The following is a 27,693-nucleotide window of genomic DNA, read 5'->3' on the forward strand; positions in this document are numbered from 1 at the left end:
TTGGCCAGAAGATAAAGGCTTATTTCATCATTTATAGGCAGCTCTGTGGTTGAGCAGGTGTCTTAGCGGTTTATTTAATGGATTGACATAGTTATATACTTGATTTTGAACATTTCTGTGTCTAATTTTGGCTTTTGCGCACAGTTGTCAGCTGTTAAATTAATTGACAACTATTCTGATAATTGATTAATCATTCAGAGTATTTTTTTTTAAAGAAAAAAAAGTCTAAATTCTCTGGTTCCAGCTCCCTAAATGTGAATATTTTCAGGTTTCTTAAGTCTTCTATGATGAACATGGTTATATACTTGATTTTGAACGTTTCGGTGCCTAATATGAGCTTTTCTGCACACATGCTCAGTCTGATTCAGTTAGAAAATCATTACCTAGAGTTTGTAACACTAAAAACATCCACTGTACTAGAGCTGCAACAATTAGTTGCTTAATTGATTAGTTGTCAACAACAAAAATTAATCACCAACTATTTTGATAAGAGATTAATCATTTGGAGTCATTTTTAAGAAAAAAATGTCCAAATTCTCTGATTCCAGCCTCTAAAATGTGAATATTTTCTGGTTTCTTCAGTCTTCTGTGACAGAAAACCGAATATCTTTGGGTTGTGGGCTGTTGGTCAGGATAAAAAAAGACATTTGAGGACGTCGCCTTGGTGTTTGGGAAACACAGATCAACATTTTTTACAATTTCCTGATTTTATAGACCAAATGACTGATCAGTGAATCAAGAAAATAATAGACAGATTAATTGATAATGTAAATAGTCATTAGATGCAGCCCTACACTTTACCTACAAATTAAACATAATAAAAATAATATAATGATACTTCTTTTTTTTTCAATATTTATTCAGCACTCTCACACACATTTCACTACTTGTATCCTGTTTACAATTTACAAAAGACAGTTTTACCTGGTTATAGACGTTGTTTGTTGTTGTCTCTATATGAATGTATCTATAATAGTGATATGTTTATGTTTAAGCTTCATTTGTCCTTGTTGTGGCTGTGTGTCTCAGTATATTTTCCTGAACGGTGTTGAGTGTATGTTGACGTGTGAGGCAGATAATAGTGTAGACATCGCCATCCAGTGGTGCTTTAAAGAACTGCAGAAATAAAACACAAGTAAATCTTTATCCTAACTTTCTGGATAATTCACTTTAAAGAACGGGTTCACCGCTTTTCAAGTCTGAGGGAGAAGGAGAAGATGCTATTTCAGGGATTCTAACAAGGTGAACTTGGCGAAAAGGTGTTTTTATTTATCTTAAAACATGTCAGGAGGGGATCTTTATTTTCATTAATGTGTCAAAAATGTTCTCAGTCACAGATTATCTTTTAGTAAAACAGCATCCCCACAATTCCCAGTTGTATTAACAAATGTACGTGTTATACGTGTTATTTTCAGCCCTAAAATTCAGAGTGAAGTCGAGGAAATGTTGTAGAATTTAAATTAAAAATGTATGCACGTGTGTGAGAACCCTGTATATGCATTTGTTTTTGATCATAAAAGTTAAAAGTTGCAGTTGAATAATATTAGTTTTCCCTTTTCTCTTCAAATTTGGGTCGCTAGAGGAGAACTTTTAAGAAGAGTATGTCTTTTGAATAAAGTCTGACAAGTCAATGTTGTTGCAGTTCCCAGTGTTTATCACTAGAGGGCCTCTTTACCCTCAGATGTCTCAAATCAATCAATCAATCAAACTATAGTTGCACGGCACCAGGTTAGAGCAATCACATGATCAGCCAATTTCATTTTCCCCTTTTCATTTAAAATAACCAACAAATCGATCCTCAAACCGCCTTCAAAGACCCAAATTAGCTGGATGAGAATTAACAGGATTATTTTAGCCTGATAACAGCATGTTAGCTTGAATTAGTTACGCAGCATTTGAAGAACTGCACTTTGGAACAACTGAAAGACTCCACAGGGGGCCGTCTTGGTTCTTATGGTGGACAAATAGGCTGCTGCAAGACCATAAAGTGCTCCAAAAACAGATAAAAGAGGTAAAAATCAATACAGAAACTGACAGGCAGCCAATGTAAGGATGTTAAAACAGGTGTTTGTCCTCTCCTGCAGTGCTCATCAGCATTTAGGCAGCAGAGTTCTGGATCAAATCCAACTGGTTTATATCTTTTTTTGGGTAGAATAAATAGGAAAGCTTAACAGTTGTCCATCCTGCTGGATATAAAAGCATAAATCGGACGTTTATTTGTATGTTATCAACATTATTCAGGCACCTTTCTGTTTGTTACTGAAATGAATAAATCATTGTGTCACTCTGAGACATTTTGGGTTGATGTGAAAACTGCAAAAATGTTGGAACATGTGATGCCATCTCCTTCGTCCTTCATCCTCCTTCACTGCCTCATCTTCCTCTCGATGACCCTTTCTGACACACACACAAACACACACACAAACACACGCACACACACACACACACACACATACACAGAGGCGGTGGCTGGAGCTTTGAAGGGGAGCTTTGTAAAGGGGTGCAGAGATGAACGCCGAGTTGTTTTGGAGACCAAAACACACAACACACACACACACAAACACCTACCCACAAACACACCCCAAACACACACACAAAAACACACACACACACACACACACACACACACACACACCATTGCAGGCGATGAAGGCAGTGTTGTTTTACACACTCAGTCTTTTATCCGCTCAGTAAGAAGACTGAGACACTATAGACACACAAACTAGGCTCCGACTAATCTGGGTTTCTGGGTTGAAGCTGCTGTTATTGCTGATATATTAAAAAATTGGCCTCAACAAAACTTCCTCTTCTTCTACACACTCATAAAAAAACTCATGATCAGAGTTTTTTTTAAATGCCTCTGAAATAGCTTTTGAGATTTGACACACAGGATGAAAAAGAAAAGGGATAAGATAATAACTCGAACATGAACTTTGAATCATAACATTTGTCACAGTTCGTTCTTGGTCTTGTAAACAGCAGCTTGACAAAGACAATACTCAACACAACTTACTTGCTTTTTCTGGAAGCTTTCAACCACATCTGGAGCTGCTCAGTTTTGAATAAATAAGCAAAATACAGATTATTGCTTTTGCTGTTAAGGCCTTACTGTGGGGTGTGTAATTTTGTGTACTTTACTTGACAAATGGTCATTGTTGTAAATATATATTTACTACATGCACAGCACATGGAGGCAATAATTATCTAACTTTACCCATATACCCATAAGATCAGGGGTTGTTTTGACCCAGTGATAGTGTTACTTTTATATTGCTGCTGGATTATTTACTCAGGTTAAACTATAGTATGGTTGCAAACTGTTTTAAACTCACATGTCACAATTTTTTACTGATTGTTAATAATAATTTTATCTTTTGCAGTTTTTAATGTCACTTACACATCATTTAGTTTAACTAAGAAAATCTGCAGCAGTGTGTTTAACATTGGGTCAAAAGAACCATGTTTTAGTTCTAACTTGGCTCAATTTTCAAACCCAGTGGGTTTTTAGTGTTTACATTTCTGGTTTTCAATATTATTTTTTTCAAATAGGTACAATTTTGAGCTTTGAAATTTGAACTTACTGGACATGAAATATGTGCCAAAGTAATGAAAACACTTTAAAGAGTACATATAGATGTGTACCATGTGGTGCAACACTAAAAAAGTGCTGCTCCACTATATAATCTGGGGGTTCTCGATCAATAATTAGATCAAATATCTACATCCCAACACTGTTCAGGCCAATATCAATCCCTTATATGTATCTCTGGATGCTTTTGGATATTTTTACTCTGTTTGGTTAAAACTGTCAGCGATATATTATTCCCATGGCTGTGGTGGTTCTGGTCAGCCTGGTCACACTGTACTCCTTCATCATCCTCATCATCACCAGTGTGTGTTTGTGTGCAGCTGCGAACAACAGTCGTGGGCTGACCGGTCACACTGTCGTCTTTGTTCTGCAGAAGAAAAACAGTCACATTTCCAACCAGAGAGGCAGAGAGAGAAAGAGAAAGAGAGAGAGAGAGAGAGAGAGAGAGAGAGAGAGAGAGAGAGAGAGAGAGAGAGAGAGAGAGAGAGAGAGAGAGAGAGAGAGAGAGAATATAGCCTCATCACACACACACACACACACACACAGACACACACTGGTTATAGTTGCTGTTGACTCTTGTGGTATTTTGAAGGCTGTTAAAATACAAAGATGTGACCATACCGTAACATTTTCCTGTCTTTTGCCTTCATTGTTTGCACTGAGAGGCATTATCCTTGGTGGAATTATATATATATTTACATCAAAGTGTACTTAAACACATTTAAAACCAACAGAAAGTGGGTAAGTAAGTTTATAAATGTGTAAAATAATGAATAAAATAAGATCAATTATAAAATAAATAAGAGAACCCACAACAACCACATACAAAACAGATGTCTATATCTATGTTCTGCAACAGAAGAGTGTCAAAATCTACTTTTTAGACATTAATAGTTTTATTTTATATTGAGTTCATTTGTTGTAAAGTTGTGTTTTATCAAACTGCACACATAATCTTAAGGTAGTAGGAGTACCCATTATCAATAGGTAATTGGTAATTATTTTCTCTGATATTCTTATTGTTAAATCTAGCCAATAAAATGCCAGTAAATAGAAAAAAAATTAGTCCTGAAACATAAGTGAATATATTCAGAGTTTACTAATTTGCAAATAGTCATATTTGAGAGGCTGATACCAGTAAATATTTAGCATTTTTGCTTCAAAATGGACTTAAATAATTCATCAGATATCAAAGTTGCTGCAGGTTAACTATCTGCAATCGGTTAACCATCTAATCATTTCATGTCTAGAGTATTAACCTGTACAGCAGGAATACTCAAATATAAGTCTAAGTCCATTTAATACATTTCCACTACATCAGAGGTCCAGTTAGGTTCATTGAATGATGAAATTTCAGTTCAAAAACTCCAGAACTCATGAAGAGCATCTCTGTATTATGTATTGTTATGTATTGAGGTGTGATGTCTCACTGGTGTAAATGTTTATTAGTGAGCTCTTCACTGTATTCATTGTTGAAACTGTTTGATTTTACATTTATCCTGCTGGAGTCTTGATATCAAGACTTCAACTGATTCAGTTTTGTGGTTCTTCTTCGTGTTTCTGGGATAGTTTTGTTTAAAACAGGCATGTTTGGTGTCGTAGTGGCGTTTTGTGTTCCTACTCTTCATTATGGACACTGTTTCATTACAAATGAAGCACAAAGGTCTTTCCTTGAGCAAAATGAACATGTATTTCTCAGTCCAGTTAACCTTAAATGCATTTTTTCAGTTTTTCACTGTCAACCTTCCTTTTTTTGTATCTGCTAGTTTTGAACAAGCCAATTTACCTCATCGACTGGAGCTCCTACACTCAACAACAACCTTACTAACTGTGGCGACTAGCAGGTGGCTGAATGATGACAGCTGAGTTGACATGAAAGTGGCATGTAACTCAAAAGCAGTGCAGGTCAGATTGTGGTTAAATTCTGTTCCTGGTCCAACTTAAATTGTAATCCAGTCCAGATCCAGACTGGAGTCTGCCTGTTGAGTATGTATGATGTACAGTATATGCTAGCTGGGGCCAACAGGGGCCCAAAAACAAACTTTTACCCCAGGGCCTCATTGAGGGTTGATCCGGACATGTTTATAGCCTTGGCTAACTGAAATATAAATTATATATATTATGGATAAATAATATTAGATGTATTTTAGTCAGCCTACTATATTTTTACACCGTTATAATCACATGATGTAGCTCATAGTGTCTTTCCTTTCCCTTTTCACTTTCTTTCTTTCACAATAGCCCACATTTTTGGACATTTTTCTCAATCAAAGAACATGTGCTTGGCTGTAAGAAGGACAAAAGAAGCAAAGAAACGCAAGAAAGAAAGCAAAAGGACAAAGTGGAGGACAGAAATCTCTCTATTTCTGTCTCTATTTGAGTGGGAGTTGAGCAGTCGATCGTCTCTGTTTTGCTCCCCAGCGGATCAGGCGCTCCTGCTCCGACTGACCCGAACACTGACGGAACCGACCGAGCGTAGCCGAGACGAGCGGAGCCGAACAAACCCGAGGCGAGCCGAGCCGAACAAACATCTAAAAAACCGGGCGAACAGGGAGCGATATACAGATATTTAACCCGTTTAAATTAATACAAAACACGTTAAAACACACAGCAGGAATGACGGCGCTCAGCAGCTGGGAGTTGTGCGTCAAGTACTCCCTCTTTATCTTTAATTTCTTCTTCTGGGTAAGTTACAAAATTAAAAAATATGTGTATGAGAACGTTTTTGTCACAATATTTTTACACGAATCCAGTCAAGTTACAAGGTTTGCTAGCTACTGTCTTTTTTTAAAATGAGTTAAAGAAAATCCACCTCAAATTATTTATTTTAATAGCTTTAGTTTGAGTCAAAATAACTAGATATCTTTAAACGTTACAGTCTTTTTAATGCCAAAGTCTCTCTTTTTTGTTACAATAGCTTAAGTAACCGTTAGCTTAGTTTAATCTGATTTTAGCTAACATTAATTTAACGCACGGTAAAAACTCGACAGACCTTTCTTTCTTTTTTTCAATCAAATCTAAACTTTTAAAGTTAATAATTGTTCCTATAGGGCACAACTGTATTTCTTCTTGGCTCTAAAACTGACAGTTTCATTAAAAATAGCACAATTTCATCTATGTGATTGATGCCGAATTGCACAACAACTTGCTGTTAGTTCAATGTGCTCTTTAGCTTGTAGTTAATGCTGAATGTACTTATACTAATAAGCAAAGAAACATTAAATTGACAGATTTCTGGACGGAGTTTGGCGTTTGAGACCTGTCAGTTCAGTTTATTCTCACATGTGAAATGGGACACTCTGATAAGCTATCTGAAGCTTAAGAACAGAGGCCCAGACACTAAGCAGATAGTATTTAAAATATGTGTTTGCTAACACGTTGTCTAAATTTAAAAACGTGCAGGTATTTTACAGTAACATTTACAACCTACAAAACACATAAGACTAACCTAAGATCCTAGAAAATACTACTAAATGGTCCCAAGACATTTATTCTATCAGTCTAAACATTGATTAGTAAGATACATTAAATAAATTATAAATTAAATTGACAGATTTCTGGATTGAGTTTGGTTTTTGAGACCTTTCAGTTAGTAGGTTTGGTGCAACAGAACAGAAGTATTTATTTTAAGATTTTCTGCAGATACACTACAACGTATGTGCAGTTTTCTGACACAAATCTGAACTTTTAAAGGCAATAACTGTTCCTACGTCAGGATTTAAGCCTCTTAACAGTACGTGCAGTTCTCTGACATGTACTAACACAATATGTGTCTTTATTCATATTATGTCAAAGTGAATGTATTACAAATGTGTATTGTTTCTATGGCTGGGTATCGGTACTGGGTATATAACCCACTACTCCAGTCAAGTGATACCTGCATTTGATCCTTTTTGCACCCAGATCTAGAAAAAAAATGACTATTTGTATGCTTTTGCTTGCAGCCAATCACCGCAGGCGTTCTTTGATTCAATGCGACGTGTGATTGGCTCACTACTGCAGCAGCCACATCCCGTACAGTCTGTTGTGATAATACTTCACTGCACAGCTTTGCAAAGTTATTTAATTAATATTTCAATAACTTGAACACTTTCAAAATGTATTAGTGTAAAAATCATTTGGATGGGGAGGAGTGGTGGCGTTTTACACAACTGACTGCTTCCATCCACACAATGGGTATCGAATCAAGTACTCTATTGGTATCACTTTAAGGATACTGGTATTGTTATTGGTTTTGGCTACCCAGCCCAACTGTTTCTGACTTATAGTCCAGAATTATTTAGTAATAAATTAGGTTGTAATTGCATTTGGCACGATTATGTTGTGAGAATGTTATCACTGTATAAAGCACAGCCTCACAATTGGACCTAAATCTTAAGTGGGGTTTTTGTTGTTGTTTTTTTGCATATAAATCACTCTTAATAAGGATAGTTATGTCCTTTGGTGGATTATTGGCTTGACAGGGTCGGTCTGTCTGGTATTCAGTGCAGCCATCTATTGTTGACATTTTCAGATAGAGGACTTTTCCACTAGGAAATACCGTGACCAAGCTAGGCTCACTGACAACATGCAGTCTAGTAGTTAGAAGTTGTCACAGGACTGCAGGCTCCTGTTCTGGTGCTTATTTGTTTTTTTTTGAAGGAAAACAAAAGAAAGAGAAGGTTAAAATCACAGTCAAGACCTCAGATACACAGAAAAAACATGTGTGAGTGATGTTGGACAGTGATGGAAGTACATTTACTCAAGTGCTGTACTTAAGTAGAATTTTTTCTTTTACAGTTTTGTACTTGTACTTTACTTGAGTATTTCCATTCCATGCTTTATACTTTAATTCCACTGTGTTTCAGAGGGTAATATTGTACTTTTATCTGCACTACATTGATTTCACAGCTACAGTTACTTTAGATCTGACATGTAAACAAGAGAATGGATGTTATATATACACATATTTAAATATTTATATTTTATATTTGTGATTAACATTGTTCATTCTTTTTCTGTTAATCAGTGTCAAAAAGTCACAAAAAATCCCCTTTGATTCAATGTTGTAACTTTTCACAGTTACTGTATATCAGTATATATATAATACTAATAACACTAAGTGTGGACAGTTTGCATAATAAGTACTTTTACTTTTGATACTTTGAGTAAATTTTACAATACTTTTTCTTGAGTAGGATCTTAAATGCAGGACTTTTCTGTGTAAAATGAGTAGTTTTATACTGTAGTTTTGCTACTTTTCCTTAAGTAAAAGATCTCAGTACATCTTCCACCACTGATGTTGGAAAACAATGTTTATTTTATTTTAATATTCTAGAGATAATTGCTCTATACCTCCTGGTGTCCGCCCTCCTACTGGCTTGTCCTTCAGTTTTTAGTGTCCCCCAAAAACTTAATCATGTTGTGAAGTGGTTCTTTGCTTGTGTGTTTACAGTGTTTCTGTATAGCTCAGAAGTGGTGCGTATGTTTTCCTCATTTGCTTGTATTTTCTTAAGTTGTAATGTGTTGAGCTCTCTCGGCCATCTTACGATTATAGCGTGCAATTTATTTATCTTTTTAGATACAATATAATTCACATGTGCACTGGGCTAAAAATAAAACATTAATCTGGATCATGAGGAATAAAATGTGATTGGTGCTCTGAAGTGGTGTGAGCTGCCTGCAGTCAGGACAAAGTTCAGTCTCTGTAGAGTACAACTTCACACCAGCGTTTGCTTGGTGTGAGATGTTTGCTGAAGTGCTAAACTTGAGTAGCGTAAACGTCTTTTTCAAACACTCTCTCCACTGTGGATAAAATTTCAAAAGTCATGGTATCAACTGTCATTTCTCCATTATGTGTTTATTGTCATATCTAAATGTTTATGCTGTCAGACGACATGTTTGCTTTGTTAGCCTTGGTTAGTGTTCATGAACTGTAGTTAAGTCTCTATTTTATGCTTTTACAGTCAGCTGACAGCAGAAACGGAAAGACGTGTCAATTAAGGCTGCAACTAACGATTATTTCATTAACCATTAATCTGCTGATTCTTTTCTCAATTCATTATTATTAATTGTTTTTTTTCTAGAAACTGTCTGAAAATAATGAAAAACATCCGTTATAATTTCTTAGAGCCTGAGCTGATGTCTTCAAATGTCTTGTTTTGTTGGATCAACAGTCCAGAACCCGTCTCTATCATGTATGACACATAATAGCTTTAAATCCTCCAAATTTTGGGGGCATTCTTCCTTTAAAAATGACTAAAACGATGATTCGATTATCAAAATAGTTGCAGATTAATCTAATTGTTGCAGCTGTATCAACACCTGCATTATATGTTTGGCAGCCGATCTATTCGCCATCCAGATGATAATGCAAAGTTTTGTTGTTTGCCAACTAAAAGAAGGCGAAGAGGAAGATATTTAACTGTTTTACTATTGTAGTTTTTGCTGTGAATGGCAAACTTTAGCAAAATTATAACCTATGATTTGTTGCTTGTGCTATTTATGGCAAAATGAAAGATTTCCATCTACAAAGTATCTTGAGTAAATGATTGGACTTTTTTGGGCTTGTGGTGGTTCAGATTAAGTACAACAGGGGGCGAGATTGAGGCCAATCTGTGATGAAGAGAAGTTGTGCAATCAGTGCTTCTCGTCTCTTTCTCCCTTTTCTAGATTTTCTTCAGTACTCTCTTGTGCCTCTGTTTTCTCCTTTGTCTTGAGCTCACCTTCCTCCTCTTGTTTTACTCCTTTTGTGTCGTCTTCCCTCTCCAACAATCTCCTCTCACTTTTCTCTTTATCTCCTCGTTTTTAAATGATTTTTAACACAAAGATACAGGTAGCAGGGTGACAGCATCCCATCATACTGACAGATGTAATAGATCATCACTCGTGGCATTTTCTAAAACAAACAGAGAGAAAGAAGGGAGGAAGCAGTGAAAGTGAGCGAGAGATGTGGGAGGCTTCAGCGGCTTGGAAACAAAGCTAGTGTTGTTGGTTTCACTGGGTCTACTGGGAGACGAGGGCAGCTCCAGTTACCTCAGCAAACAACACTGAACTCCTGTCCCAGGAGGAGTGTGTGTGTACGTGTGTGAACACACTTGTGAAGCTTTCAGTTCTCTCTTCTGCTTCTTGTTTGGTCTTAAATGATTCAAAACGAGGCAGAATGTCTGTCATTCATACTTCCTGTCTCTTTCTCTGTTATTGTCTCTTGTTACTGTCTGTCAGTATGCCTGTCAGACTTCCCAGAAACATACTCGATTGCCGGAAAATTCATTTGGATAACTGAGTCGTGGAAAAATTCTAATTATTCACTGTTTCCTGCCTCTCGAAACATGAGGATTTGCTGCCTTTCTCTGTTTTATATCATTGTAAATTAATATCTTTTGAGTTTTTAATTGCTGGTCAGACAGAAAAAGTTGTTCGAAGAGCATTTCTTATTATTTTCAGCAATTTTTTTTAGACTAAACACAGTTAATCGATTAATTATAAATGTTGTGGATATTTTGAGCTCCTCAGTGGAGAAGAGCGGACATGAGCCTTTGATGTCTTAAAGCTGAAAATGTTTATTGAAGCACTTGATCAAGCGAAGAACTGAAAACAGCGAACATCAAGGTGTTCTAGCCAAGATGCTGTCTCTTTCCATTCTGCTCTCTGAAAATCTGATCCTTGGTGATTAGATCAGTTGTTAGATCCCTGGTGATCCTGTTAGCATGTTAGCATGTTAGCATAGTGCTAACCAGCTGTACTGTTGTTAGATCCCTGATGATCCTGTTATCATGTTAGCATAGTGCTAACCAGCTGTACTGTTGTTAGATCCCTGATGATCCTGTTAGCATGTTAGCATAGTGCTAACCAGCTGTACTGTTGTTAGATCCCTGGTGATCCTGTTATCATGTTAGCATAGTGCTAACCAGCTGTACTGTTGTTAGAACCCTGATGATTCTGTTAGCATGTTAGCATAGTGCTAACCAGCTGTTTCTCAACATCTGACCACCAATCATCTGACCCTCAGCAGATCAGCCTACAATATGAGAAATTAGTCTAATTGGTTCACTAGTTTCTAAACAAGGAACTGCATTTTACCCGTGTTAGTTCAGGTCGCGTTGTGTGGAACTTCAGGTCACCGTCAGCACATTCTGGTTTGAATGTCTGACTGCGTCAATAGAATCTACGCATCCACCCATCTGTGTTGTCTAGGAAAGCCCTCTCCGACCTTGGTAACCATGGCAATGCTGATTCACCCTTTATCAGAGAGGTTTCTGCTTTCCCCAAAAACAGACAGAGAGGGTTCTGAATCACAGTGTGACCTCAAGGCCCAGACTTGACCCTATGTAACCCCTAAAGATGGAAAATTCCATAACAATAAAGATATCCAACAATGAAAATAATCGTTAATCACAGCCTTGCTCTAAGTAACAAAATGAAGAACAAAACTTTGATGAACTAGTAAATATGATAACACAAGATGTTTTACCTTTTGGCAAAAGCTAGTATTTATTAGCACATATTAGGTTAAATAAAGTGGAACTGCAACAGTTTGTTGATTTATCAATCAAAAGAGAATTAATTGGCAACTATTCTAATAATCAAACAATCGTTTTAGATATTTTTCAAGAAAATATAACAAACATTGATGGTTTCAGCTTCTCAGATGTGAAGATTTGCTGTTTTTCCTTCTTGTATATGACAATAAATTAAATATAATGGCCTCTGCAAAACTGTGAATGCCATTTTTTCACCATTTATTATCATTTCATAGATTAAACAGTTAAACGATTAAGGCAGAATAATCAATAATGAAATAATAATGTGATGTGTGTTGTGCAAGAATATCATTTTAATTCCAGTGTTGTCATTTTTCACCACATTGATGCTGCATGTTTTTAGGGCTCAGATTTCATTCTGTTCTTACAAAAAGACGTATCAGGACAAAGTTATCAGTGCATATTGACGTACTGATGTTATTATTCTTATTAGAAATTAAAAATGTTTACCAGATGTTGCATTCAAGTCCAGTTCAGAAGTTTGCTGTAGTGGTTTGAGTTTAATGATGATCAGACAGTATGTAGTAAATAGTAGTGATCGATGGGTACGGCAGTGATCAGACAGAGTAGTGATCAGTGGGCAGTGATCAGACGGGATGCAAATACAGCTGGGAACAAAAGGTAGGGGTGGGGGTGGGGAGAGACTTTAGGGTGTGACACACACACAGACAACGGGGCAGGAAGCTGCTCCCAGATGTCAGTAGATTAGCGAGTCTGCGCTGCTCCAAATGTTCTTCATCACAGATTAGTATTTAAATACATTTAGATCAATGAACAAAGTGTTCACATTTTATTTTAATGAAAGAATTGGTCACAGCTCTGTAGTTTACTGTAATTAAGATGTAGAAGAGACCCAAAATAAAGTCAGTAGTAGGATCTTGTAAAGTTTGTTGTATTGGGAAAGCAGTTTATATCCAAAGAAATGTGATGGTCACTGTATTTATTTATTATTTCCCATTATAAACCAGTGGTTCTCAGGTTTAATTCTTCAGAGCAGTGGTTGGTTTTCTAATTCACCTGCTTGTTAATTGTTTTCACCTGGTGTCCAAGGTGTAAAATCAGCAGAGCTCTGATTTACAGCCTCAGCCTCTTGGTGTTTGAACTTCACTGGAACAGACAGTACCGAGCACCTCCTTCCTCTCTCTCTCTCCACACACACAAGTCCCTCCCCTCTCACTTCCTAAGTATACCCAGGTGAGCCCAGCAAAGGGTGTGGCTCACACACACACACACACACACAAAAAAATCCTCCAGTTACCTCTACCTCTTTACTTCCCCACGGTTGTCACAGAGGACGGTTTAACTCTTCAACAGACAACACTTACATTTGGATTTCTCTCTCTCTTTAAAAAAAAACAAAACACCTAAATCTTGAACTTGGAGCCATGGGGGCACTGCAATGCATCAAATACCTGGTGTTTGTCTTCAACTTTCTCTTCTGGGTATGTAAGAGTCACTCAAACAGTGTTAGTTGTGGTTGATATGTGAGACTCTGGTTCACATTGTGAGCTGGTGTTTGAGGGATTTGGTTTGGTTTCGGTGATTGCGCAAGAAAGGAGCTCAGTGAGGAATGAAGATAAGATTGAAATGCTTGTTTGTTTCTCGTGTTGTTTGATAGCTCAGAGGCTGGATTGTTAACTGTTTGTATTGAATGTGACTGGAGGATAAATTCAGGTAAAAAAGCAGAAGTTAAAGCAAACTACTTTGAGAAAGTTTTAAGCTTTAGTTTTAGGTGGGACTCTTCGTTTAATCACTTTTCTAACATATAAACAACTTTTTTTTGGCACATTCTGCTCTTAAATGCCTGAATTGTTTCCTCCAGGTGAAAACTAGAGAATAATTAGTGAAGTTAATTCACCTGGTGTCGTCTGAGGAAATGGTGTCACTGGAAAAAGATATATATGTATTAATTAAAACACATGTAGTGTTCCTATTGTGAGGCTGCAGTTACAAAACATTTTCCTACAAAGTATTAATATTAAAAAGAGGAATTAAAGTAGCTCTGATCATTAGATTTAACAGTGAAGGAAAATAACAATTGGACATGGTGGATGAGTCAGTTTAATAACCTCTAAGAGCTGCTTTATCTTATTTGTCTCATTTATTATTTAATCAGGTGAAAAAGTTGCATCAAACACTGAATTATCAGTTTGTCTCCTGATAAATCTTTATGAAAGGCGACCTTAGAGCTGAAACAATCAATCAATCAATAGAAAATGACCTCTGGTTCCAGCTTCTCAGATGTGGTGATTTGCCTGCTTTTCTCTTGATGATGTCATTGGTCGGACAACACAGAGCACTTTGAAGATGTTGATTTGGCCTTTTGGGAAATTGTGAAAGGCATTTTCTGACATTTTTATAGACTTTAAAAATAAAAGAAAATAGTCGTTTGTTGCAGCGATAATTTGTCTAGTTTGTCTCTTTGCTTTTTTGTTAACTGTAATAATTCATAAAATCTGACTTAAGGATGTTTCTTGACCATCAGGCTTCACTGCTACATGTTACATGCTCCATGTAATCTACCACACAGCGTGATACTTGTTAAATATTGGCTTTATCTTAAAGGAATTTCCCCTCTGGTGATTCAGGGTGGCTCAACAGCGTGGTAGGCGGTCCATGCAGTATTGGCGCCTTTTTCTTTTTTTTTAAATACATTTTTTTATGAAAATCAAGAAGATTATGTGTCAGCCAAATGTAGCAGCAGTACCTGAAGAACAGCTTAAATGGCAAAATAGACAAAACATATTCATGTGTTTTTTTTAACTACCAAGCATCACCACTGAACATTGACTGTATAAAGATGGACGACGTGTCTCCACTTCCCTCCTCTATGCATAAGTGTAGCCAAAATATCTCCTTTTTCGGGAGCGGCTATTTCGCTTGTGCGACATCATTTGGAGCCAGAGTCTGGCATCACTCACGTCCATATTTATATATACAGTCAGTGGTGGCGGTTGGGATCCTCCGGAGCTGCTGGACAGGACCGGGAGTACCGCCAAACATTCAGTACACAGGCATTGAAATGTAAAACAAGAAGGGCTTACTTGCCATCCACCACACTAAACCTTGACAAAAAATTTTTTTGCCAAGCTAGCATAATTAGCTTAGCATAATAGGATGTTTCCCTCTCACTGTAACCCGCATACGTCTCCAGGTGTTGCAGATACAAAGAAAGCAATGTCACACCTGCATTCACAGAGGATTGGCAGTCAAACAAAGCAAACTGAAACTGTTATTTTTGGAAGTTATGTTACAGTTGCTTCCTGTTTTTCACATATGTGTCGTTAGATGATTTCAAAAGTGATTACTAGATAAGACATTTAGGTTTTTAATGGTGTTACTTGATTGTGTGAATCACTTGTTTGAGTTATTAGTTACTAAGAACTTTAACACACATAATTAGTGATGGATTTACTGGTGAAACACAGTCCTGATCACCATATTTAATACATTTCCTCTACAGATTGTAACTTTGGGTACATGCATATCAGTTTGAAGAGTCAGCTTTTTGTTGGTGCAGCTTTATGGAATCATATTTCCAATAAATAGAGATCTAATGTTAATGTGTGTTTATATTACGGGGGGATTAGGTCTGCCAAATCTAACTGTATATAACTGATTGCAAAAATGTCAAAGTCCTCAATGCCCCTCCTGTTTCAAAGACACACCTATCTACCTAAAAATCTGATCACACTGGAATAACCGGAGCCTTTTTTTACAATGTGTTGCCTGTATTTGAACATCTCGTCAGTCAAAGTCTGAGCCTAAAAGATAAACTGGGGTGTGACGTTCGCTGTAGAGAAAGTGGAAATTGTTGTTGGAAAATGTTAAAGTTGTGTTTTCTTATTGTGTGTGAAGTAATTTTGCTGTTTCACTCACAGATTTACTCCCAAATAATCCGCACTGCCTGCTGTATAATTACTGTGATTACCTGTTTCAGGGTATTGCTTAATGACTGTTTTGACATTTTGAGTCAGCGTGTGTGGACAAATGAGATGACAACAGTACAACTGAAGGATTAGTCTGATTTTTAGGGAGAAGTCTTTCCTCCAGAAACATAAACATGAGATTAGATGAGTTTATTTATTCCAAAACTTAATGACTTAGCTGTTGGTAGAAGAACTCGTTTTGTGAACCAACTTGGCTCCAAATGAAGATATATTTCCCAAGAGGATATTTCCTTTACCTGGAACTATTATAAGTTTTAGCTCTGTTTGTGTTGTAATGTCTTGTGCTCTTAAGGCGTTTTTTGACAACTTGCCAATCTACTGAAGCCTGCAAAAGCTGCTAAACCTCTCAGCAATAATTCATGTCTTTACTGTAGTTGCCTCTGTACTGCTAATGGTACTGCAGAGGTGCCTTTTTAGTGTGTTTTAATGAGAGCTAATGTGAACCTCAAGGGAGAAGAGTTGTTTTTCTTCCAGGATTTCTTAAGACGGTTCACTGCTGCCTTGACACAAACACCGTGACTCTCCTGAGTGTGTTTACTGCACGTTAACATCTACATCCTGTCTTTGGAGAGTAGGTAAAGCAAAAAGTAGCTGCTTTAAATAGATTGTTTTTCATGGCTTCAAAGTCAAAATACTGCTCTGTGCAATACCAGATAGAAGGATCTTTGTGCTAAGTTGGGCTAAAACGTCATTTACCTATTTCTGTAGTGATTTTAAATTGATTTTGATGTTCACGTTTGACTGGGTTTGATGGGAAATAAGTCCCAAAATGTGGCTTCCAAATGTAGTTTGGTGGTGGGTATATGATGGGGGTATAAGGGGTTGGGTTGGTACAGGCTGCTTTAGTTTGAGTTATTTTAGTAACGTAAAAACCCTGAACAGAGATGTTGATACATCTTGTTTCTGATTCACGTGGAGTCTCTGTTCTTTGTATGACAATTACTTATGTGCCCTGTAGCCTTACCAAACTACAGGGGAAAAATGACTTTTTAAAAAAATGATCAATCAATAGATTAGCTGTTTGATCTATAAATGTCCAAAAATGGTGAAAAATGTCAATCACTGTTGACCGAAGCCCAAGATGACGTCCTCAAATGTCTTATTTAGTCCTGAGCAACAGTCCACAACCCAAAGATACTCAGTTTCCTGTCATAGAGGACTAAAGAAACCAGAAAATATTCACATTTCAGAAGCTGGAATCAGAGAATTTCAATTTTTCACTTTTAAAAAAATGACTCAAAACGATTAATCAATTATCAAAATAGTCGTCGGTTAATTTTCTGTCAATTGACTAATCATCGCAGCTCGTTGCAGAAGCAATTAAATGATTGTTGAATTATTAATGTAGTAACAGAAGGACGATCTCTTTGTATTGTACTTCACACCTGATCTCTTACATTACTCACTTCTTAATGATGCTACATCCAAACTACTTCAGTGTTTTCGAACCCCTAAAACGGTGACGGACACCAACGTTTACTTCCTGATTGGCTCTTATCACTCATGACTTGTACTGTTACTTCCAGTAGGAGTTCCACTTTGTCATTGGTCCAAGCAAAGAAATCTTGTACTTTTCGCCATTGCTGTTCTTCCTCTGTGGTATTTTCTGCAAATAAGCAACCAACCACATAGTCAACAATCTGCTTCCTGTTTACACAGTATGCACAGTGTACGAACGGTCATGTGATGATGTGTTTTCAGGCATGTTAGTATGGACGGATATTATTTTAGTTTTTTAAAATGCCGTTTTAAAATGAAAACACATTAGCCTTAGTCTGTGTTCCATCAGTAGCGTCCTTCTCTCCCATTTTACCTGAATGCTGCACATGGCGTAAAAAGTCATAGTGTTTAGTTGTGCTGGTGCGATCGAACAAAGTGATGAGTTTAGTGTGAAACTAAATATTTAAAACACGATTCAACTGTCACTCAGCAGCTGCATCTGATAAAAACCAATGGCATATTGTTGAGGGAGTGAACTATAAATAAACTTATCACATTCATTGTAAAGCTCACAATAACTTTGACAAACATCATCCCGAGTTCAGCCACGGTTTCAGCTCGAGGCTACACGTGAAGGTCTCGACAGATGATGATGATGATGATGTGTGTCACCTTGACTGAACTATGACTCACTGACAAATCAGTCCTGTGTGTTTAGTCACAGTTTGTTTTCATGTTATGTGCAAAGGTGTGACAGTGAATAATCTGTCTTTCTGAAGCAGTTTATTAGATAATAGTGTGTTGAATGTGACTCACACTTAGTTGGAAACATTTGCCTTTAACTGCCAAAAGCGGCACTTTGGATCTAAAGCCAAGTGAAGAGTTGCTACTGGTGTTTTTCCCTCATTCTGCATCACCATTTAAATGTCTTGTTTATCATCCAAAATGAACCTAGTACCTTTTAAATTTAATTATGAAGTTTTTATTAAGAATAGTTGCATGTAATTACATCAAACACTGATAAAACAATGACATCTAACATATATTTTCTCTCCAGATACAAATTTTGATTATGTAGTACCTGTCTGATACGTGGAATACAGCTGTAAAGGCTATATTTAGGAGTTTAGTGTACTTGTGGTCATAGTATAAAATAGATTCTTTAAGACCTGATTTGTTCCTCTTTTGTTGAAGTTGCATCCTCCTCTTCTCTGATGTAGTGCAGACATCACTTTTAGGATATTATGCAGAAAAAGTCTTGTTTTATTCAACCAACAGTCTAAAACCCAAAGACATTCAGTTTATATATTACAGAGGACTAAGAAAACCAGAAAATATTCAAATTTCAGAGGCTTGAATCAGAGAATTTTAGCTATTTTTGCTTTTAATAAAATGACATTAACTATTAATTGTTTTCAAATAACTTTTAAACTAGTTTAAAATGATGTATAAGAAAGAAAAGCAATACATTTCCACATTTTCAAAAGCTGGAACAAGGGAACAAAGTTTCAAAATGGTTGCATCTCATTTTTCTGTTAATCAATAACTGACTCAGCTTTAGTTAAAGTCAAATAAAGTGTTACCTCAACATTTTATCTGAAAATCCCATATATCAATAAATCCCGTGTCTCCTAACTTGATTTTTGCTGTATTTCAGTGTTGCATGTTGTTTTGTGTGTTGTGCAGCTTTCAGATGAACATGTTTAGTCTTTTAAAATCTATATAACACAGACAGGAAGTGATCTTTGCCCCGCAGGGATCATTAAAGTTTGATGAAAGTTCAGGAGCATTGTGAACACTGTTAAGTGCTCGTCATGCTGTGAGCACGAATGTTTAACAATGGAGTTGTCGCTTTGTGGTTTCATCCGTGTCAAAGAAAGGTTTCCGTAAACTTCATACTGTGAAATTATTACAGCGTCGTCATGGTTTGAATACAAAGCAGAATATTGAAGATTGAAGGGCCGCAGCTAATGGTTATTTTCATTATCGAAAATAATCGTAATAATTACTTAAAGGTGACGTCTTCAAATTGCTTGTTTTGCCCAAACACGAGTCCACAACCCAGTTTGTTTGTTTTGTTTTTCAAATTCAAATTCAAATAAACTTTATTGGCATGACAGATCAGAAACCTATATTGCTAAAGCAGTACAGATGTTTTTTTTACAGATGTAATCACACAAACATTTACTACAGAGCTTGTTTCTCTCAGATTATGACAAGATTTAACATATTTTGCAGCTTTTACTGCACATTGACTTTTCTCCCCACATAGACAGTTTCTGAGGATCAGGGAGGTGGATAAGATCAGGATATATATATGATTTTATTTTTTTTTTTTAAAGAAAATCTCTCTACTGTCATGACAAAGAAAAGCATTAAAACATATTTTAGAAGCTAAAAGCAGCAAATAGTTTTACATATTTGCTTAGAAAATGACTGAAACGCTTACCTATCCCTTACTTTTCTATAGATGGACTAATTGTTGCAGCTCTAGATGATTGCTCATTACTTCCACTTCATGTCTGTGTAGGTGGTGTCTGGAAGGATTACGTCAACACTGAGTGTTTTTTACAAAAAAGTCATTAGTCATTTTTACGCTTCATGTCTGACTGAACTCACAACTCTCCCCTGATGCAGACACCAGTTCGAGGAAGGTATGCAGGAACAGTTGCTGGTTTGTCTGGAGAAGGTGGGAGCACATTGTTGTGATGGGACAGATATGTGTGTTTTTCTGTGTGTGTGTGTGTGTGTCCTCTGAGTCACGGTCAGCGGAGTGTAACGGGAAGGATCCTGAGGACATGTTGAGGCATAACGCTGCCAGTTAGCACCAACGCTAAACCCCCCTGTTGCACAACAACACAAATATCCGTATCACACTGCGGGACATTATGGAAGATGTTTGGGTAGCAACAAAGAGTTGATGTAAACTGTTTAGTGGTTGCTTAGGAGATACTGAGTCACTGTAGTGGATTGTCACCGTGGCGAACGCCAAGGGAGACGCACATAAACACACTATCACTAAACCTTCTGTCTGCTTTCATGCTTATTTTTGCCTTGTTTAACTTTTAAGTGTTTATACGTTCTGTGGTTTGTAAGCCTGGAGAATGTAAGGAACACCTAAACATACAACATCCATCATCTTTTAATGTTGTCTTGTTAAAACTGGAGGAGCTGCTGGTCGGTCAGGTTCCTGGGTGGGTCGGTCTGGTGTTGGGGGAGTGTAAGGCAGCGTGTTTGGCTTCATTCCTCAACACTAATCCATCCCAGGATGTTACATATTAACAGTTTTTAGCCGCACCTACGGATCGGCATGTCAGTCAGTTGGTCCACCACTTTTGTTACAGACTGAAATATTTAAAAAAATATATATATATAATAAATGTTGTACAGAGGATGAATCCTACTGATTTATCTTCTAGCGCCACCAGCAGGTTTGTGGATTTGAATAAAATGTGAAGTGTAATGACTTTGATCTCCAGACCTGATTAACATGCTCTGTACTTTGTTTTCATGTGTTGTCTATATGTAACGTGTACTACCCTCGTGTAAAGTGTACTGAGACTCTCTGTAACCTCTATTAGCAATCCATGATCTGTCAGTGTGTAATGTGTTGGTTGTGGCTCGTAGTGATGAATCTACAGAGACTCTGCAGCTCCTCTTGGCTTTACGGAGCTTTATAGTGAGTTTCAGCTCATTGTTTATCTGTCCGGCTGCAACTTTACTGTTCTGGTTCACTCTCAGTGCTCTCATAGTGTCGTTTTGGGCTGCAGCGGGCAGCTGTTTTCAGAGAAAAAGTTCTAAAAAGCTCCACCATACACCACACCTGCTCAGCACTAAACAGCAAACAGACACAGTTAGCTGTAGACTAGCTGGTGAACATTGTGGAGCATTTAGCAGCTAAAGAGTCAGATATTTCCCTCAGGAGTTGGTGGAGAGCAAAAACAGAGCTAAAAGAGAGAGAATATTGGACTTACATTCACCAGGTGGACAGAAACACGACTCCAAATGAATGATAATGTTGCTCCGTAACTTTCTGCTGAAAAGTAGTTGACAAAAACTGTGAAAAACTGAGTCTTTCATACGTGTTTTCTCTCTTTCTGTTTCAGCTGGCGGGTACAGGAGTGCTGGCTGTGGGTCTTTGGCTGCGTTTTGACTCCAGGACAGCAGGACTGTTTGAAGGAGAGGACTCACCTTCAGTCTTCTTCACTGGTAAAGACCTTTTTTGGATATTATGTCTTTACAGTTACACTGTTAGCATCATCCTATGACTTGCATCACACTGAGACACTGTGGAGTCCTGTTAGGTCAGCAGTGGAATAACTTACAGCTGTAAAGATGAGCTTCATTCATTGTTGTTGTTGTTGTTGTTGTTTTGTTTATTTAAATTCTAATCTGATTTCATTCGTTTACATCTTTCCTTTTTTCTTCTCAAATCTGAATATTTTCTCAGTCTTCTGTAGTTTTTGACCACTGGATGAACAAAACAAGACATTTAAAGATGAAGTCATGTTTTGTCTCTTGTGGGCATTTTTTGCTATTTACTGACTTTCTATTGACAACATAACAGTAATCGATGATGGAAACAATCATTAGTTGCATCTCTAATTGTTATGTCGTATTTTATTTTGGCAAATATATATATATTATAATTTTTCAATATTTACTGACATTTTAATTAATTAAAAAAAATCAAAAAAAATAAAGTTAGCTAATAGTTAGCTGCATTTTATGGACCAAACAAGCAATCGCAGCCCTAATAGGATCCAAAATAACCCTTATTATTTAGTTTTTTTAAATAACTTTATTGATAACACTCAGTATTTAACAGCACAGACGGACTTGGACGTTTGATTTGTCGTCTCATGTATTCGTCAGACGTCTGGATGTTGCTCCGGTATCAGTATCAGCAGGAACAATCTTGATTTTTTTTGAGAGACGGGTCTGCGGGGCGTTCACAGGGCAGCTGAGGCCACAGTTAGTCCCCAGCGAGGCGGCGGCGGCTCCTCCGGGCCGGGGACGAGCCCCTCCACACATAGCGTTCATTCTTCACTGGTAGACAGGGGACGTCTTTGTCTCTCGACTCGACTCTTGTGTTCTCCGAGGGGGAAAACTGTCACAGAAAGAAAGAGAGACTCGCTTCCTACCTTCTCTGTTTGTTTCGCTTCCATCACGCTGATAAGTGAAGCGGGGCAGTCGGAGGACAAACATCTTGATAACAGCTTGTGTGCGGTTCTTGTTATCCAACATTCATACTTTAAAAAAAACACATCAGGACAATAAAAATGTCGAGCCTGTAATGATGTATGATAGATTTTTATTGCTTTTACAGATGTTTCGTAACCATATCCAGACGGATTATCTGTGTTAGAGCTGCAACGATTAATCAATCAACAGTTGCTGCTTCCAGCTTCTCACATGGGAGGTTTTCTATGTTTTCTTTGCCTTCTGTGACAGTAACTGAATGTCTTTGGACTGTCGGTCAGACAAAACAAGACATTTAAAGACGTCATATTGAGCTGTTGGAGATTATAACGGGCATTTTTCACTTTAATGGCATTTTATAGGCAAAATGATTGATGTATTTAATAAATATAATGGTTAGTTGCAGCCGTTATCTGTGTGAATTGACGTTGTTTACAGGAGTAGAGTAACATCAGTAGCTGCATGCAAATATCTGATGCAAATGAACACATACGGGAAGCAAACAAGGTTGAACTGTAGGCAAATTATAAGAGCTGTGTGTGTGTTTGGGATGTTCATGATAATATGGAATAATTAATTAAAATATGAAGAACTTAATGACAGCAGCGACGAGCTTGGCTGAAGGTGACTATAACTCTAAAAGAAGCTGCATCACACAACAAAGAACGACGTCCGCTGTCGTCTTTTCATGTCTTTAAACGTTTGGAGGGAATCTTAAGTTACATAGTGAGCAGCTGCGCGCATTTTAGCATCAGTGGGGTCGTATTGATCACATCAATGACTCTGATTGGTTCATTTTTAAAGAGAACAGCAGCATCCTCAACACCTGCAGTATCATCACATTTTATCACCTGTCCCTAATGTGTGTGTGTGTGTGTGTGTGTGTGTTGTAGGTGTGTACATCCTGATCGCGGCAGGTGCTCTGATGATGGTCGTGGGCTTCCTGGGATGCTGCGGAGCCATCAAAGAGTCACCGTGCATGCTGGGATTGGTGAGTCGTTCCTTTCGCTTCAATGTAACGTAGATGTAGGTTGAACTCAACCTGAAGGAAGATTTTAACCCCTTCAATGAAACCCATGTGTGTGATGAAGATGATGTGCAGATTGAGCAGCGTAATGACAGAAATGTGTTGATTTTTAAATATGTGATGACGTAAAAAAGCAACAGAAGAACACAGAAAGAAAATGAATATAATGAACGATATAAAATATTCACCCAAAACAAAAATAAAGAAGTCAGTTATAACAAAACAGAAGATCTTTCATTCAACATTGTGTGACTGTGCAGGTGCTGCAGCTTTCTAGGCCTAAATATCCTTTTTTTTTATAACATCTTATCAAATATATTTAATCTTCAGCTTGTTTTAATGTTTTTAACCAATGAGTTGATCACCTGAAGCTCCACAAACATGCTGATAAAACTGCCTCTTTTCTTTTCTTTTAGTTCTTCCTCTTCCTGCTCATCATCTTCGCTGTGGAAGTGGCTGCTGGGATCTGGGGTCTCTCCAACAAGGACAGGGTACACACACACACACACACACACACACACACACACACGCGCAGCATCAGCCTCATTTCAATCTGAACAGTTACTGTATGTGAGCGCTAATGACTCGAATTAAAGAGTTTTTAATCAGACTTATTTTGATTAAATTGATCATACACACACACATTTTGGTTTTGTTGCTGGTTGGCAGAATCAATCAGTCAATCAATCAATCAGTAATTTTAATGGAGTTTGATTGTGTTTTTGTTTGTTTGTTTGTTTTTCCGTGTGTCTTCAGGTGGTGGAGGACATTACAGAGTTTTATAAGCAGACCTACAACAACTACAAAGACACCAAACAGGAAGCACTGAAGGAGACCCTCCGCCTCATCCACTTTGGGGTGAGAACACACGCACGCACACACACACACACACACACACACACACACACACACACACACACACACACACACACACCTGAGTGCCATACCTCCCCAACTCAAAACTAGGAACATTAAGAGGGATCAGTCATGTAGTAACGAGTGATCTGCTGCTTGTTGTTTTATTATATACTTGTCTTTATACAAATAAACATTAAAATAATAAGCAGAAGCTATAAGAACACATCTGATAATCAACCTTACGATTTGTGTGACGTCAGTATTTTTTCTCGGAGGAAGTAAAGTCGTGTCGGTCTCGTTTCCTCTTCACAGCTGGACTGCTGCGGCCCCACGGGGACGGTGATCGACGCCGCCAAAGATATCTGCCCCAAGAAGGAGGGTCTGGAGGTCCTCATCACCAAGGTAACACAACATACATACAGACAGGCTTAGACGGGGTTAAAGGTCACATGGAGACGTCAGATGTCGATATTCTGCACAGTTAAGCTTCAATATAAAAACACCTCTTTCCTTTTCCGGCTGTTTTTTTTTTTTTTTTTATCAGAGCTGTCCGACCGCCATCGACGAGATGTTCAACAACAGACTGCACATCATCGGCGGGGTCGGCATCGGTATCGGTGTCGTCATGGTGAGTCTGAGGACGATGCCAGACACAAATGGACACTTTCAGAACCTTAAAACGACTTTATCTTAATAACTTCCTGAATCCGTCTTTATATTACTGAATGATAAAAGTCACATTCAGCTCATGTTTCATTTCAGCTTTAAACAGAAACACTCAGGATGATCATCATCAATTAATCTGGAGATTATTTTGATCGTCATGTCTATAAAGTGTCAGAAAATAACAAAAACTGCCTGTTATAGAGTCAACAACGTCTTAATCATGTAAACTAGCAAACATTTGTTTTAAAAACTTACTAAAATGACTATTCAGTAATCAAAATAGTTGCAGATTGATCTTCTATCAACTAATCATTGCAGCTCTGGACACACTTTTAGTCATTTTTTTAAGGCAAAAATATTATTATAGTGTCAGAGAAGGAAAAGCAGCAAATTCTCCAATTTTAGGAGCTGCAACCATCAAAAGTTTCACATTTTTATTTAAATTACTGCACATGACATCACCACATTTATCAAACAAGAGCTGCAATCAATTAGTCGATCCAAAGAAAATCTGCAACTATTTTGATTATTATAATAAACTTTATCACCTTTCATACAAGAAATGCAGCTCAACATTTAAAGAAATTACAAAAATAGACATAAAACAAACATAAAAACAGATATAGAACGCTTTAATTAATGTGACATAAGATGGAAAGTAAAACCCATTTATTTATTTTTATGTTTTTATGTCAGTGAGACTATTATTTTATTTATTTATAATAAATGAAGCTGGAATTTTCAGACTCTCTCAGCGCCTGCAACCCTGCCAGAAAGATTTTGATAATTGATTTAAAGTCACGACATCATTCATGAAGCAAAAATGTGAAACATTTGATGGTTGCAGCTCCTAAAACTTCCTTCTCTTACAGCGAGATGAATCGAATATCTTTGGGTTCTTGACTAGAGCTGCAAAGATTTATTGATTTATTGTCAATAGACAATTAATCGTCAACTATTTAGAGAATTGCTTAATTGTTATTAGTAATTTGTAATTTAAAAAGCCTCTCAAATGAATATAATACAATACAAATGACTAGTTTCTGGTTTCTTTAGTCCTCTATGACAATAAACTGAAAATCTTTGGGTTGAAGACGTCATCTTGGGGTTTTGGGAAACATTAATCAACCTTTTTTTTCACCATTTTCTGACATTTTATTGACCAAACAACCAATAATTGACAGATTAATTGATAATGAAAATGATCTTTAGTTGCAGCTCTATAGATTAATGACTAATTGAAGTCTGCAGCATCTCTCGGTGATTAACGTGATCTTTCTCCTCTTCCTCACAGATCTTCGGGATGATCTTCAGCATGATGCTCTGCTGTGCCATTAAGAGGTCCAGAGACTATGTCTAGAAAAAAAAACAAAAAAAAACCTTCCATCTTTAACTTATATGTCCTCACTTTTACAACCTCTGCTTTAGAGTTTATATCACATAATAATCCACAACAGTCACCCTTTAGTCGGCTGCTTGGATCCATACAGGATGGCCACATCGACCTGTGACAGTATGGAGCCCGTGCAGAGACTCGTGTTAAATTGTTTTGGCTGTTTTCCACTCTGTATGGAGGTTTTATTTGTACCCAAAGTAAATTGAACAAAGGGCTGTCAATATAATGAATTTACATCCTACTTTTCATCACATCAGCACAGAACAGGTCGATCATCTGCAGGAAAAAAAAGACATTTATGACTCTGCTGCCCTCCGGAGGAGGAACGTCGCTCCTATTAACTCTCTTCTGTCGGCTCTTCACTGTCGGATAAAATCAACTTCAGTTCATTTTATGTAAAATGTGTTAAGGTTTTTTTTGCCCGTGGTGAGATGTGACTAACAGGCTCTTTGCAGCTAACTTAATTTTACTGTGCAACTTTTTTTTTCTTTTTTTTAATTTGTTTCCCTGAAGTTACATTTTAGATGCTTTTGATTTTTTTTTTTGTTTGTTTTTTTTATATATATATATAAAAGCAGAACTGTGGAGTTTTATGCAAATATTTTGACGAATGCAGTTCGCAAATATATCTTTAAAATGCCAAATAAATGAACTAATAAACACTGATTTGTGTTAGTGTTACTTTATAAAAGTTTTGGTGATTTTTCTCCTTAACTTAGTTTTCAAAAAGACACTTTTACACTGATGTCTTCACTCAGTGACTGATTTTTGATGCTTATTTTTTTTAATCAAATTTTTAAAGTTGAAAGTCGGTTGATGTTACTTGTAGCTGCTAAAAGTGTTTTGGTTTTACTGTGCAGGGAAAGTTTTGTGTTAATGGCTTAAAATCATAAGTTTTTCCTTTAAAGGGTTTAACAATCTGTACAAGATCTTTGATTATCTACAGTCCACAATTTACTCACAATCTATAGTTTTATCTTAAACCATCGTGGTTCTGTGGAGGAATGATGGTCGGTCCCGACTTTAAACATCTCAACTATCAT

The 27,693-nt window shown here is 37.1% G+C and overlaps 1 protein-coding gene and 1 long non-coding RNA gene across 4 annotated transcripts; one reads left to right on the forward strand and one right to left on the reverse strand.

Annotated features, from left to right (window-relative positions):
* Positions 1 to 3,264: 3,264 nt before the first annotated feature.
* LOC122975113 lies at positions 3,265 to 12,709 on the reverse strand. The gene is made up of 3 exons (XR_006400570.1): positions 12,562 to 12,709; positions 10,294 to 10,466; positions 3,265 to 3,956 (listed from the first exon to the last, which is right to left on the reverse strand). It is a non-coding gene; the product is annotated as an uncharacterized LOC122975113 (long non-coding RNA).
* LOC122975112 (CD9 antigen-like) lies at positions 6,017 to 27,316 on the forward strand. 3 transcript variants are annotated; one of them, XM_044343330.1, is made up of 8 exons: positions 6,017 to 6,274; positions 21,608 to 21,710; positions 23,597 to 23,694; positions 24,147 to 24,221; positions 24,487 to 24,588; positions 24,901 to 24,990; positions 25,133 to 25,216; positions 26,549 to 27,316. In XM_044343330.1, the coding sequence occupies exons 1-8, from the start codon at positions 6,206 to 6,208 to the stop codon at positions 26,612 to 26,614; spliced, it is 687 nt and encodes a 228-aa protein (XP_044199265.1). In that variant the 5' UTR covers positions 6,017 to 6,205; the 3' UTR covers positions 26,615 to 27,316. The 3 variants fall into 3 exon arrangements, with proteins under 3 accessions (XP_044199265.1, XP_044199267.1, XP_044199266.1); XM_044343332.1 differs by lacking the exon at positions 6,017 to 6,274 and adding an exon at positions 13,246 to 13,305; XM_044343331.1 differs by lacking the exon at positions 6,017 to 6,274 and adding an exon at positions 13,316 to 13,553.
* Positions 27,317 to 27,693: the final 377 nt, after the last annotated feature.

The sequence above is a fragment of the Thunnus albacares genome, chromosome 23 (genome assembly GCF_914725855.1).
Source record: "Thunnus albacares chromosome 23, fThuAlb1.1, whole genome shotgun sequence".
Classification (NCBI taxonomy): domain Eukaryota; kingdom Metazoa; phylum Chordata; class Actinopteri; order Scombriformes; family Scombridae; genus Thunnus; species Thunnus albacares.

What these genes read in the sequence shown, in the direction of transcription:
- LOC122975112 (XM_044343330.1), top strand. Translation starts at nt 6,206, where the DNA reads ATGACGGCGCTCAGCAGCTGGGAGTTGTGCGTCAAGTACTCCCTCTTT. An exon ending in CACCGTGCATGCTGGGATTG is followed by an intron (nt 23,695 to 24,146) that starts GTGAGTCGTTCC and finishes CTTTTCTTTTAG; the next exon opens with TTCTTCCTCTTCCTGCTCAT. An exon ending in TCCGCCTCATCCACTTTGGG is followed by an intron (nt 24,589 to 24,900) that starts GTGAGAACACAC and finishes TCCTCTTCACAG; the next exon opens with CTGGACTGCTGCGGCCCCAC.